Source organism: Perca fluviatilis, chromosome 4 (genome assembly GCF_010015445.1).
Source record: "Perca fluviatilis chromosome 4, GENO_Pfluv_1.0, whole genome shotgun sequence".
Lineage (NCBI taxonomy): Eukaryota > Metazoa > Chordata > Actinopteri > Perciformes > Percidae > Perca > Perca fluviatilis.
The window spans coordinates 33320732-33336101 of record NC_053115.1 but is presented as its reverse complement, the minus strand read 5'-3'; the positions used below and the strand labels follow the sequence as shown (position 1 = coordinate 33336101).

Below are 15370 nucleotides of genomic sequence, written 5' to 3'. Positions count from 1 at the left end.
ACTGCCTGCGAGCTTCTCCTGTATACAGTAATTCCTCTACTATGTGACAGTAAGTCGCGTGGTTATGACACAATCGTTAGCCTATTTTTACAAAAGCGTCTGCTATGGAGCCATAACGTGAGATACAAGGTAATGGAGCCTTTTATACATTGTTGTGTTTCTTTAGAAATAAACAATGGACAAATAGAGTCTTTAAACGCTTCAGATGTAAAGTTATTTGCTGTCAAAGTTGAGCCAAAATGAATGGCAGTCAATGGGATGCTAACGGCAGGTGATGGCTTGTTAGCATCAAAATGGCTCCATAGGAGGTACACTTTGTGGAGGCTGGTTTACCCCCTTGCTCCCTAGTCTATGTCCTCGACGTTCCACTTCCGGGATTGCTCCGGTGCCGCAGGAAATTCCGCCAGATGCATGTATTTTCGCCGAATATACTCTCTTTGTGTTGGCATTTTATACTCCGGTGGATTGTGAAACTATGTGTCCAATCTGAGTTTTCTCTCGCATGACTAAAACAACTTTGAACGTACACATGTTCCACCAAAACAAGTTCCTTTTTGCAGCGGCTTAGCGCCACCCATGACGATCGTGCAAACTGTGGAGGAGGGTCTGGCAAAGCGAGACTAGCCCCTCCCTAGTCTCGCATTGCCAGACCTTTCTCCACAGTGCTGCGGATGAAGGGTCTGGCTAGTCCACACAGCATTCCGGGACAGGAGGAAAAACATGCTCTGGTTCATTGGCATTTCCTTAAACCAATCACAATCGTCTTGGGCGTAGCAACTGTGTCTCTGCAAAATAGCCTCGGGAAGGAACTTGTTTTGGTGGAAGATGTGCACACAGGGAGGCGAGCGCTGGAATTAAAATGGCTGTCGAGTGTCTAATGTCGAGTGTCGGAGTTTAGAATGCCAACACAAATAAAAGCGGAAGGTGAGGGACATTCCAGAAAATTAACCTCCGGGGGCACCTGAACAGTCCCGTAAATGAAGCGTTGTCGATATAGACAAGCCCCTCCCCGATGTGATAACCTGTTCATCAGCCTTCATGTCACCTGTCTCTCGTTACAACCCCTCGTTGCCTTGTGTATTTAGTCTGCGTTCTTCCTGTTCTCCCCAGTGTCAACTTTACCAGCCTTCTCCCTAGCGTGAGTGTCCCTGTGTTCACTGTTCCTGGTTTTTCCCGTCCTTTTTGATTTCCTACTTGTTACCTTGGGCGTCCGAGTTTCAGACTCGAGTCGCCGTCTCTGCTGCTAACGACACATGAGCTATAACGCCATCTCAGCTGTCTGCTATCCTTTTTTGTCGTTTATCTGTGGCTGTGAGTGTATTATATACCAGGAGTGTAACGTGTGTGTTTGAGACAGAATAAAAACAGTTTAGAGAGCAACAACGCAATACAAATAGGGTCTGCAACTCATTTGATGTGTGTATGAGTGCCACGAGAGTGAGGGTGTGTTCACCAACGAAAAAACAAGGAAATAATCAAAGTTGGGATGATAATTAAAGCAACATTTCTCGGCTTCAGAATCTGGACCCACCCACAGTCTCTGGTTTGATTTCTTCTTTGTTGAAATCATTCTTTCTTTGATCATCATCCAGACTTTCTATCCAACATATTCTAACTGAATAAAGCTCAATTTGGACTTTTTTTTACCGTACATTTCTTGTTTAATTGTTTCCTTCATTCACAGGTCAGAAATACAGCGTAGAGGCTGCAGTTTGTCGATCCAGATTGAAAGTGTCGTCCTGTCAGACGTCTGGGTACCGATCCTTCAATACATATTCGGCTTCTGATTTTGGCGTTATCGTTTCTTTGCCTGAACAATAATTAAAACCATGTCCACCATGTTCATCGTGTCCAGCTGCATGTCTCAGGAACCCGTCCTTCAATCATTCGATCCGTTTCCATTTTTTTTTATGTCCAGGTCTGTTTCACTAACAGTGAACGCACAGTAAAGGGGAATTTGACCACACTGGTCTTTGTGGTTCTCAAGAGTCTTTCAACATGGCATCATGAATTTGCATAAACATACACGCCACTTTCCTAAAGCCAAATGGCGTGTTATCTGTACGAATTTTCAGCTATCCACGTGTATGTCTACGTTGTATACAGCAAATGTAAACATACCCACCACGTGGCCTTTCCACGTTGCATGTTATCGCGAGAACATGACGTACTATCGCGAGAACGTCACACACGTGTAAAAAAAAATTGGGTTTAGGAAAAAAACACAGGGAAAGGCTTTAGTAACATAAAAAAAATGACAAAAACAGGCTTAGGAAAACAATAAACGGTTGGCTTTAGAAAAGAAACATTGGGGAAGGCTTAAAAAAAAAATACACAAAAAAAAAAAAACAGCTGAAAGTCTGAAAGTGGGTGAAAGTCCTGTGTTTTACACATTTTTCTTCCTGTCTCTGAAGCTAAAGGGATTCTCACACCACTGTCACCGTCCACTGGTGTTCTAATGTTGATTCATATTAAAGCTTTAGGGGGCGGCCTCTAGCTCACCTGGTAGAGCGCGTGCCCCATGTAGGCTCAGTCCTCGTCAGAGTCCCGGGTTCAAATCCGACTCGAGGCCCTTTGCTGCATGTCATCACTCTGTCTCTCCCTCTCGTTTCATGTCTCTCTTCAGCTGTTCTAAATGAAGGAAAAAAAACTAAAAAATACTATAAAAAAAAATAAACATTAAAGCTTCAGTAGTCCGACCTAGGGATGATAGTGATTTGACCGTTAACCGGCAATAAGAATTTTGAGTTTGAGTTTTCAGTTAAAACGTTAAAAACAATAAGTTGCATTTGAATCTGCTCTTTTTTTCTCTGCTCGTGGCTCTCTGCTGCTGGACGGCGCTCACAGCGGAGAGCTCCGTGCCACATGGCACTATATCGATGACGAGTGGCGGATTAAATTGTCCGTCCTACACACAGAGTATGCCAGGTAGACGCACAGCTGACAACCTTGTGGGGGGAGGCGCTGCGGACAGGCTCAGACACGCCGCGGGCCGCTGTGGACTTGTGCCAATCGCACAAGCGGTTCCAGGAAAGTGGCTGCACGTGTCCGAGACAATGCACGGAACATCGTGGCTGTCCTACAAGTCTGCAGCTGGACGCAGAAAGTGTCCCAGAGTCCTGGACGGGTGAACTGGGACTCTGTTGCCCGCTTGTCGGTTAACAGTTAATAATCATTTGACGAGGGTCGGCTATCGGTCAGAAAAGAAAAAAACTCGAAATTAGCATCCGTAGTGCGAACTGTGTTTATCAGAAGTCTACGGGTCAACCAGTTTATTTGAATACACAAGCATCCTTGGTACAATTTCCTGTGTTGTTTTCTTCCTCTGTTGGCACATTACTGTCTGATTGTCTTCGTCTGTAACCTGATGGTGACAGAGTACATGACTGGACTTTGAAGCTCTGACGCTTGTCATCATGCGCCACTTCCTCTTTTCAGTTCACGACATCTGTTTGTCTAATAAACACACTCCTTTACTGTCTGGGTTGTTTTACTACCAAATTCAAACTGGTCATCATGGTAGAAAGAGATGTTTTAATGTGATTGGAGGACAGCGTGATATTCAAAGCCATTCTTCAGTGAAACCACTCGCCACGCAACGTTGGTCAGAGAAGAAGAACTAGCCCCTGATGAAGAGGAATGTTGCAGGTGTTCTCCATCGCCACAAGAGGTGCTTGTCGGATGGTTAAACAGCTTCGGAAACCCTCTCCCTGCCAATCACAACTTCTGACAGCGGCACTTGGGGACAGTCCTTATCCCAAGTCAGAATAAAGACAGCCAAGTCTGTCTTTATTTTAAATGTACAAACACGTGCAACACCATGAATGTGTTCCAGGAGAGACTGCCTGAAAATGTGCACCGTTATCCCCACAATTAACGTGTCTCCCACCTTTCTATGATGGCCGTCCAGGCTCAGGAGATAGAGCAAGGCGGGTCGTCCACTAATCAAAAGGTGGATGGTTCGATCCCCAGCTCCTCCTGTCCACATGTCAAAGTGTCCTCGGGCAAGACACTGAACCCCAAACGGACGGTTGGACGGCACCTTGCATGGCAGCTCGGTGTGTGAATAGGAGAGTGAGTTGCAGAGTGCTTTATCAAGGCAGCCATTTAACTAAAAACACTTCTGCCTTCAAACTGCACTTTATATGAACTTGCTCTTTCCTACCCTTATGGATCCAGGGTAAGTCATAACAACAAAGTCCCAGAGAAGAGACACAAAGCAAGACTTTGAAAAGCATAAAGCTGGGGCAGAGGGGTTTTAACATTATGGCTGTCAGTCTGAGGGAAGGCAGGGTTGTTGTTCAAAGTTGTAGCCTTGTACCATCATGGCAGTGGATTGGAGGGTTGTGAGTTTGGAAGGCATACTGTAGGATCATACCATCATGGTGCTTAAATCGAGGGGTGTTGTTAGAAATTCCACATCATCAGGAAGCCATTGGAGCCCTGGAGCGGCATTGGGAGCCATAGGGTCATACCGTCATGATACTGGAGAGGGTCCTAAGGCTGTGGGTCGTACCATCGCTGGGGGCTGCTGTTAGAAGTCATAGGGCCGTACCATCATGGAGGTGGAGCGCAGGGAGTAGCTGGGGCCCCTGAAGTGGTGCCACTTGATGCCGTTGAGCTTCCTGATGTTGTGGCCGACGGTGTAGTAAATACCGTTCAGGTTGGAGAAACCACAAGCGTCAAACCACCAACCTGAGGGAGAGAGATGGAGGAGGATGATGAGGAAGATGAGGAGTGTGATAAGAGGAGGGAAGAAGAAGGGAGGGATTATTAAGGGAGAAGAAGGTCAGATGGATGGAGTCTATTTGTACTTTCAAATAAACACATTAATGTCAGCAAACAACATGTTGTTAGTCAGTATATATGTAATATGAATATATAAAAACAGCCACTGGCCCCCTCACAGTGCTCTGAACCCGGCTTACAGTCACCTTTTCTTGGCTAAATTTAACTGTAAAGACGGCTAAGCTTAACTTTTATGTGACCGGTCGACCGTCGTCGTAATTTCGTGTGTTGAAATATTTCCTTGAGGGAACACTGTGGATGTGTCCTATCTTTGCTTTTGTTGACACACTTTTGTTCCCTCACTCTCTTTCCTCATCTTTTCTTTATTCGACCCTGTTCCCTCTTTTGTTGCTTTTTCATCTTTGCCACTCTTTCTTTTCTCTTTTTAAATTGCAGTAATTTGAAATGAATCACTGACTAACGGTGACCACTGGAGTCGTTTGCCGAGACAGTATTTACTCTCCAAACCTGAGGAGAACTAAAGAGCTGTTTGTGTTGGCATCAACACGAGGTGAGGGGTGACACATGATTGCCTTTAAATATTTTGATCCACAAACAACAAAAATGTGGACTCATCACGGTTTTTCCTATTTGGTGAGATTCATGACTCTCTTCTATGAGATTTATTAATGAAAAATCTAATCATAATCATGGTTCCATCTGCTGAAATCACATTAATCAGATTATAACTCCAAAATGTGTCCATCTTACTTTGGGAATATTTCAAGTGAGAAAGTGCTTGATTTGACAAGATTGATTTTGAAAGTATTTGTCCTGGAGGATGGTGTAACCCAGAATGGAGCGGAGATTTGAAGCCTTACCTCCAGTGAGCATCAGGGCGCACTTGCAGTGGTCACAGTTGTCGTTGTCCTGGTCTCGGGTGCTGAAGCCGGTCCCGTGGGTGGTCAGGCTGCTCTGCCTCCCAGCTGTGCCGCTGTAACCTCTCAGATACAACCTGAGTGACAGGAGACAGGGTGATCCGTTGGCTGGCTGATCCATGAAATGAGCATGTGCAGTTATAAGATATGGTAAGATAGAACTTTATCCCAAAGGGAAATTGATGTGCAGTCGTTGCTGTACAAAGTTGAAGCACCATGTGAGGGCCCTCTGTCCCCAACAATTCAGAGACAAAAACTTATAGATGTGCGTGATTTAAAAAAAAAAAAAAACATTACCGTCAAGCCTCACCATCTGCCTTTGCCCTAAATGTGTGTGAAATAACAATAAATGGCCTAAACTGAAACATTAGTTGTCCCTCCTACATTCTTGCCGATGTACCATGATGATGCTCAAACTCCTGTGAACCAATCCTAGAGACTGGCTCTGTTTTATCATATCATCAGTGTGTACAGTATATTTGTGTGTGTGTGTGTGTAACTGTTAGTTACCTGTACTGCTGTCTCTCACTGGTGAGTGTGAACCGGTCGTACAGGGAGTGGGCGGGGTTTCCCTCCCAGTCCCTCAGCTCCACTCTCAGAGAGTACTGACCCTGGCTGGTCAGCAGGTACATCACTTCGTTACCCAGCCAGTGTTCTCCAAACACGTCCCCGAAGCCCTGCAGGACGGGACGAGGTGGGGTTCAGTGATCCAAAAATTTTTTATTCTGACCTTGACATTAGATTGCATCACTCTCAAGGGACTGACGGACCATTTTGTATTCCCTCCAGCTCCTTTGGAAGTCAACGCTGCCATTGAATCGCCGCTGGAACACCGTCCAGCCGCCACCGCTCGTTTCCATGTCGCAGAACACCTGGAAGAGAGGGAAAAGTAAAAAAAAAAGTTTTGACCTTAGTGGTCCCCTAATACTGTATCTGAAGTCTCTTTTATATAGACCTTAGTGGTCCCCTAATACTGTATCTGAAGTCTCTTTTATATAGGCCTTAGTGGTCCTCTAATACTGTATCTGAAGTCTCTTTTATATAGACCTTAGTGGTCCATTAATACTGTATCTGAAGTCTCTTTTATATAGGCCTTAGTGGTCCCCTAATACTGTATCTGAAGTCTCTTTTATATAGACCTTAGTGGTCCCCTAATACTGTATCTGAAGTCTCTTTTATATAGACCTTAGTGGTCCCCTAATACTGTATCTGAAGTCTTTTATATAGACCTTAGTGGTCCCCTAATACTGTATCTGAAGTCTCTTTTATATAGGCCTTAGTGGTCCCCTAATACTGTATCTGAAGTCTCTTTTATATAGACCTTAGTGGTCCATTAATACTGTATCTGAAGTCTCTTTTATATAGGCCTTAGTGGTCCCCTAATACTGTATCTGAAGTCTCTTTTATATAGACCTTAGTGGTCCCCTAATACTGTATCTGAAGTCTTTTATATAGACCTTAGTGGTCCCCTAATACTGTATCTGAAGTCTCTTTTATATAGGCCTTAGTGGTCCCCTAATACTGTATCTGAAGTCTCTTTTATATAGACCTTAGTGGTCCATTAATACTGTATCTGAAGTCTCTTTTATATAGGCCTTAGTGGTCCCCTAATACTGTATCTGAAGTCTCTTTTATATAGACCTTAGTGGTCCCCTAATACTGTATCTGAAGTCTCTTTTATATAGACCTTAGTGGTCCCCTAATACTGTATCTGAAGTCTCTTTTATATAGACCTTAGTGGTCCCCTAATACTGTATCTGAAGTCTCTTTTATATAGACCTTAGTGGTCCCCTAATACTGTATCTGAAGTCTCTTTTATATAGACCTTAGTGGTCCCCTAATACTGTATCTGAAGTCTCTTTTATATAGACCTTAGTGGTCCCCTAATACTGTATCTGAAGTCTCTTTTATATAGACCTTAGTGGGCCCCTAATACTGTATCTGAAGTCTCTTTTATATAGACCTTAGTGGTCCCCTAATACTGTATCTGAAGTATCTTTTATATAGGCCTTAGTGGTCCCCTAATACTGTATCTGAAGTCTCTTTTATATAGACCTTAGTGGTCCCCTAATACTGTATCTGAAGTCTCTTTTATATAGACCTTAGTGGTCCCCTAATACTGTATCTGAAGTCTCTTTTATATAGACCTTAGTGGTCCCCTAATACTGTATCTGAAGTCTCTTTTATATAGACCTTAGTGGTCCCCTAATACTGTATCTGAAGTCTCTTTTATATAGACCGTAGTGGTCCCCTAATACTGTATCTGAAGTCTCTTTTATATAGACCTTAGTGGTCCCCTAATACTGTATCTGAAGTCTCTTTTATATAGACCTTAGTGGTCCCCTAATACTGTATCTGAAGTCTCTTTTATATAGACCTTAGTGGTCCCCTAATACTGTATCTGAAGTCTCTTTTATATAGACCTTAGTGGTCCCCTAATACTGTATCTGAAGTCTCTTTCCCGAAATTTGCCTTGGTAACAGCCTTGGTGCAGAATTACAGCCACTAGAGCCAGTCCTACAATGAGCTTTCCTTAAGGCCGTTTTACAGTTGTGCGGAGGCTCCACGCAGAGCCGTAGCCTACATAAGTGGCCTGATGTTTATAGTTGTGCGCTGGAGTGTGCGTCGAGCCGCGTGTGTGTGGGGAGTGTGTGGTAGAGGGAGAAGTGAGAGAGTGACGGCGATTATCTTCGGAGCGAGTACTGACTCTAGAGTCCTAGTGAGAGAAACAAAGTGTCTCCCCTGTTCTTTCTGACCACAGTGGGAAATCTGTAGCAGGAAAAGTTCACCCTCTCCTTGATTTCATGTTGTTTATGGAGAAGGAGAACCAGGAAACGAGTTGGGGGAAATGCAACGCTACCAAGCCACGGCTGAGCGACGTGCGTCACAGAGGGGTCTGCGTCTACGCCGGACCCTGCGCCGTCGATTCTACACACAACTATAAAAAGGCCTTTAGCATGTGCCATTTGTGTGTGTGTCTGTATCTATTGAGGAGGAAAATTGAAATTTTCATGCCATGGGACCTTTAAGTACAGTAAATATCAAATACTTTAAGACTTTTACTCAAGTAATATTTTAAAAGGTGACTTACTTACTTTTTTGCTTTTAAGTACTTTATACAAGACTGCGTACATATATGACTTATAATTCTCACAATTTTACCCCCCTCCCCTGGCTCTAGGGATTGGGTATCACCAATGATTTCCCGAATCAATTCTGATTCACAAGGTCCTGATTCAATTATATTCCGGATTCGAAATCAATCAGGTTAGGGGAATTTCAGATTACAAATTACAACACAAATTTAGCTTGGGTACAAAAAAGATCTCATGAGAACTTCTGCTGTAATGTGTACAAGCAAGAAGCAACCCTCACATGTTGTATTAATCAATATCAGATCACACACACAAAGAAGGATTATAATTGGAGCATTGATTATTTTAAGCCAGCCCTACCTGGCTCCATCATTATTTCTTTATTTTATTTTACTTACAATGGCCCTAATACACCGTCACACTATAGATATCTGACAAGCTCGGACACTTCGGCCTTTGTGTACATGTTCTGTTGTGGAAAATGTAATAAATAAGATGAGTGGAACAACTGGAGAACCTAGACGGAGGTTCAGTGGTCCTACCTGCACGGGTTCAGTTCTGTTACCGATGTAGATGTTATAAAGGCCGCTGACAGACTGGCCCGCCTTGTAAGCATCTGCACAGTCCCTCCACATCTGGTCCCTGGGAGGTGACCCTGAACAGGCACATGCACGTACGCACGCACACACACACACACACACACACACACACACACACACACACACACACACACACACACACTGTATATTAAGGCTGGGACGATATGCTTTTGTCCCGATTCGATTCCTTTACGATACATGGGAGCCGATTGGATTTGTATTGCCATTTTCATTTATTGCGATTCTAGGAGTTTTTTAATTCGATAGTATTGCAATTTTCTTTTCCTTCTTTAACAAAAAACTTCTAGAGACAATATACAGTACAGGCCAAAAGTTTGGACACACCTTCTCATTCAATGTGTTTCTTTATTTTCATGACTATTTACATTGTAGATTCTCACTGAAGGCATCAAAACTATGAATGAACACATATGGAATTATGTACTTAACAAAAAAGTGTGAAATAACTGAAAACATGTCTTATATTTTAGATTCTTCAAAGTAGCCACCCTTTGCTTTTTGATAGCCTGCAAACCCTCCGGTGTTCTCTCAATGAGCTTCATGAGGTAGTCACCTGAAATGGTTTTCACTTCACAGGTGTGCTTTGTCATGGTTAATTAGTGGAATTGTTTCCCTTATTAATAAAAAAGCAAAGGGTGGCTACTTTGAAGAATCTAAAATATAAGACATGTTTTCAGTTATTTCACACTTTTTTGTTAAGTACATAATTCCATATGTGTTCATTCATAGTTTTGATGCCTTCAGTGATGAAAATAAAAGGAAACGCATTTGAATGAGAAGGTGTGTCCAAACCTTTGGTCTGTACTGTATCATAAGACATTTTTTAAAAACTAATTGTTTTCTATGAAGAATGCACCTCACGTGTCAGTCAATTTCATTTGTAAAGAAGCACATAATAATTTTCTGCATTCCATCTGTTTTGCGGGAAACGGACATGATGTAATCACTGTCGTCGGTACCGTAGAAACAAAATATTTAGGTGAATCATTGGTCAAAACAAAACAAAAAACATTGATTCCAGGGAAAGGAATGGATTTAAAAAATCCCCGCAAAAAAAGGGCTTGATTGTGTTTTTTGCCCCCAACTGCTCCTTCCAGGCAGCGCTGTGACCGCTGCCTTCAAGGCACTCGACCCTAACCTTAACCTTAACCTTAACCTTAACCCTAACACTAACCATAACACCGATAAACAAAAAAAGGTCACCATACATACGATTTTCTTTTTCTTTTTTTCACCCTTCCTGTATATGTAAGTAAGCACATGCAACAGCAACAGAAGAAGACGAGGCACCACATTTCATTACTAAGATAAATTACAGAAAAATGAAACAAAATGAAGTAAATTAGAGAGCTTTTATTTTTATGATGGCTTGTCTAGACACACACGTGTGTATAGTACAGTTCAATTCAGTTTAGTTAAGAAAGGGACAGTGCACATTAATAAAAAAACACATGTAAAAACAATTAGCCAAAGGCTTTTTTTCATCTGTAGTCGCCAAAGTTTGGACAAAGTGTGTGTGTGTGTGTGTGTGTGTGTGTGTGTATATATATACCTGTAGTAGTAGCCACCATGGTAATGAGTGTGTGGACAGACTCCATTAGCTGAGCCTGCTGCCTCTGCAGAGCCGTGTTGTTGCTGCTGGCGACCCTCAGCTGCCTCTCTAAAGACTCGATGGCCGCCATCTGCGCCCTGATGACAGACTGGGAGCAAACGATGCGGTTCAGTCAGTGTGGACTTCATACATCAGATTTATAACCGCGATGAACCCTCGTTTCCTCCTCCATCCATGAACGTGGAGTTTTGATTTTTTACTCTCTGGCTCTGGTTCATATTTTATGCACTTCACTTTAGATTTATAGATTTTGCTTTTTGTTTGATTGATAGTCTTTATGCTTATGTCAGCCATCTGGGACTAGAGTAGAGTGAACGCGGAGAAACAGTCAAATAAATCTTCCGCACATTTAGATCTGTACAATTTACATTCATGAGGCCAGACCCTCGTCTTGTACACTGAAAGCTCGGCCTCATAAATGTTGCTAATTGATTCACATGAAGTAATCCTGGCGATATTTATAGTATATAGTTAAAACACATATAATATAACATAGTTAATGCATTACACAAACCCCCTGTCCAAACACCTGCTGATGATGGTCATGGACTGTACCTGCAGTCTGTTCTTCTCCTCCTTCATGTCCTCCAGCTCTCCTTTTTGCTGAGACTCCAACCTCTGAACTTTACTCTCCAAACGACTGATGGACAGACGGACAGAGGGAAAGAGACTTTAGACCCTCCATCAACAGCACACTCACAAGACATGTATACACGTTTTTCACTGCAAATCCCATAAACGTTGACTCACAATGCAGCAACGTCTGTTTGGTGCCAGTGTACATTGTCCTTGTTCACATGTGTCAAACTCAAGGCCCGTGGGCCAAATCCAGCCCCTCGCAGATTTTGATCCGGCCCGCATATCAATTTAGGTTCACAATAGACTTTGGCCCACATAGTTTTTGTAGCTTTTTTCAATGTTTTGTCTGACTTTTTTGCCACTTTTTCCAATGTTTTTTGGCCTTTTTTTACGACATTTTTTCCCCAATGTTTTTGCTGCTTTTTTTCAACTTTTTTTGTTGTTTTTTTTCTTTGATGGCTAAGTTACTTTTTTTGGTGACTTTTTGTACGTGAGAAGATTATATGAGACATGCAATAATACAATAAAAGATGCTTGACTTTTACGATGAAATAATAGCATGTGAATAACCTAAACATGTCTGGCTCTGGATGTGATTCTTGTTTTGCAGTGTGGCCCTTCGTGGAATTGAGTTTGACACCCCTGTCCTCGTTCTTACAGAGATCTGGCCACAGGTCACATGACATCAAGAGATTTCCAAACAAAAGGCTACAGAGGAGTTTGATGTTTTAATGATAAAAACCACTGCGTTCTAAAATAGGTTGGTTTGATGCCCCTTTTGATGTGCCTCCCAAATCTGCTATAAATTACTGTAAAAAATAAATAAATCTGTTTATACTTTTGTGATTACAAAATGATGTTATATACAGTACAGACCAAAAGTTTGGACACACCTCATTCAAATGCGTTTCCTTTTATTTTCATGACTATTTACATTGTAGATTCTCACTGAAGGCATCAAAACTATGAATGAACACATATGGAATTATGTACTTAACAAAAAAGTGTGAAATAACTGAAAACATGTCTTATATTTTAGATTCTTCAAAGTAGCCATCCTTTGCTTTTTTATTAATAAGGGAAACAATTCCACTAATTAACCCTGACAAAGCACACCTGTGAAGTGAAAACCATTTCAGGTGACTACCTCATGAAGCTCATTGAGAGAACACCAAGGGTTTGCAGAGTTATCAAAAAAGCAAAGGGTGGCTACTTTGAAGAATCTAAAATATAAGACATGTTTTCAGTTATTTCACACTTTTTTGTTAAGTACATAATTCCATATGTGTTCATTCATAGTTTTGATGCCTTCAGTGAGAATCTACAATGTAAATAGTCATGAAAATAAAGAAACACATTGAATGAGAAGGTGTGTCCAAACTTTTGGCCTGTACTGTATAACTGATGTATTTTTATTAAGGTTTGGTTATGTTTAGGGAAACATTGTGGTGTTGGTTCAATTATAAACTTTGTTAAGGTTATGGGAGCTTCATCGTCATGGTCACAACATTAAACATGTGATTAAAGAGTCAGTCAACACCCCTTCCAGTACTTGCTGCAGTGATGTACGGGTGCACTGCAGGACAACGTGACATCACTGTCGGTCACAGGTGCAACAGAGAACAGAGACAACATCGGTGATGTTGGGTGTGACAACCGGGGGGGGGGGGGCGGTAACATGCCAAGATATACTGCAACAATGTACCCCCCAATTGTTTATAGATCTCAACATTTCCAAACGCAATTGAAGGCAGCTTCATTTCACAGAGAAAGAGAGAGAGAAAAGTTCTTGTGTTTGGTTTGTAAAACTTCCTTGTGGCACCAATAGAGGCAGTGATGTTTCCTGTACGGCACTCCCCCTACCCCCCTCCGCCTCGCAGCCTATTCACACTACTTCCATTCAAAATGAATGGAAAGACCTATACGTTCTGACCGTCTGAGGACCGCTGCAGTGTGTGTGAATGAAGCCATAGACTTCAAAGATACACACAAGTAAGTTTCAGCGACTAACGCGGTGTAAAGGAAAAGATGTTCCTTTGTATTTTGTTAACCATTTCAACATTTCTCTGAATGCATCTGTTCAAAACAGTCTCACTGATATATGAGCTGTAGAGCCGCTTGAGACTATTTATAAAATGATGTATGTTAACTGAGTAAAGTATATGTCAGCTTGTCATTGAAGGGAGACAATATGTCTGAATGGCTATTGAAGGAAGAACAAGCTAAACTTAACCGGAGACATTTCATTGGTTACTGGAAATTGTTAAGAAACCTTGTCATTGGTTTGTAAAAATATTAATTTGGCTGCTTTCCAATAAGTTTAGGCTTCTACACTTGTAACCAGTATATATTCAATGTGTTTCTTCTCTCACTTTTGCTTTGTAGCTTCACTGTAATTAATTACGCATTAATTACATAAAATCTTTGCAATATATCACTTGTAACCATTCTCTGTGTTTCTTTGTGTTATTTGTACTTTGGTGTTTGTATGTGAGTCCTAAAGTACATCACTGGAGAGGGCTGAAAATATCCATAACAGCGGTATGTAAAGAGATCTTTTGTTTGTTCATAACAAACCTCCACGGGGCACCTTTTAGGTTGTGGACTCTGCAACTCAATAATACCATCACCGGACTTACTCCTTTACTGCGGCCATAATTACTGCGTCTGGTAGAGGGCTTTGTCACTTGAATGTAAACATACAGTATAACGTTGTTTTGGGGAAACCTTTTGAAACGACTGATGCTGTTGTTTTTCATGAAGGAAAGTCTCGATAAAACATCAGCAGTAAACTGATCAGGTGTTAGTTTCAGTCCTTCAGAAGCAGAGACAGACTTCTGATGTTCAACCATCATTTATGTTAAAATGATAGAAGACATATAACGTATAGCACAGACACTTCTGTAGCAGCTGGATAAAGGTATTCTGGGAAATGTAGGCAATAACTAAATTAAGGAGTGGAGACGGCAGGCTGAGGGAAAGTAAATGACTATGTCATCACACAATAACTCCTGGAATGTGTCATATTATTATCAGACTGTTTAACAGTGTGTGTGTGTGTGTGTGTGTGTGTGTGTGCGTGCCTACAGGAGGACAGAAATCCAAACTATTTGTACTACAAATCTGTCTGTAACGGCCCAGAGGTTGTTACTCCTGAGTTACTCCCTCCTGTTAGAGAAGCCGTAAAACAGTGAAATAAAGATTAATAACCGCCCATCATTCTTTCTGCCAGAGCAGACTGCAGTTCTCGTTATCTCTGCAGCTGAACCAGCAGTACAGCTGCTGGAAATAGACGCCAGCCCACAGTTACATCAACAACGCGGGGGCCAAGTGAACGAAACCTGATGAAGGAGCGGCAGCGGCTTCAGAGGGAAACATGGGACACTGAAACACTGATTTCCAGTTCACACTCGCTTTTCTGGCTCAGAGTGCAGAGAACAGAAAGTGTGGTGGGTGGGGGGGGGAGGGGCCTGCAGGAGTCGGGTGGGAAAATACGTCTCCGTCTCCAATGTTTCCCAGAATAACTCACACTCTGTGAGTGTTAAATTCTTTGTGCTGTGGTCCAATATCATGAAAATACATTATTTGAAATGAAATATCTCATTACCTTCTGTATGAGTAGATTCATCATTTTTTTATTAGAATTACACCTAGTGTGCTTGTCACTAACGTTCAGGGACTTAATGTCCCGATTCATTTCCTGCTGCAAGAAGACATTAATTACCGTTTACCTATTAGTTTACAGTAAAACAAGTCGCCATGCGACAAGCTTAGCACCGAAAATGTGCTGTTAAGAGA

At 42.0% G+C, this 15370-nt stretch overlaps 1 protein-coding gene across 2 annotated transcripts in view; it reads right to left on the bottom strand.

Moving 5' to 3' along the window:
• The window catches only part of angpt4 (angiopoietin 4), a 74573-nt gene that overhangs the window by 666 nt on the left and 58537 nt on the right, over window positions 1–15370 (bottom strand). Inside the window, exons 4-11 of one of the 2 annotated variants that reach the window (XR_005639022.1) lie at window positions 11549–11633; window positions 10934–11081; window positions 9304–9416; window positions 6437–6538; window positions 6177–6343; window positions 5610–5743; window positions 4556–4695; window positions 2503–2626 (exon numbers count right to left, since the gene is read on the bottom strand). Coding sequence is in view for 1 of the 2 variants with exons in the window: in XM_039798428.1 (XP_039654362.1) it covers window positions 2588–2626; window positions 4556–4695; window positions 5610–5743; window positions 6177–6343; window positions 6437–6538; window positions 9304–9416; window positions 10934–11081; window positions 11549–11633 (928 nt within the window). In the remaining variant the exon portion in view is untranslated. Of the gene's footprint in view, window positions 1–2316; window positions 2627–4555; window positions 4696–5609; window positions 5744–6176; window positions 6344–6436; window positions 6539–9303; window positions 9417–10933; window positions 11082–11548; window positions 11634–15370 lie in introns of those variants that run through there. The other variant, XM_039798428.1, reaches the window with a different exon arrangement.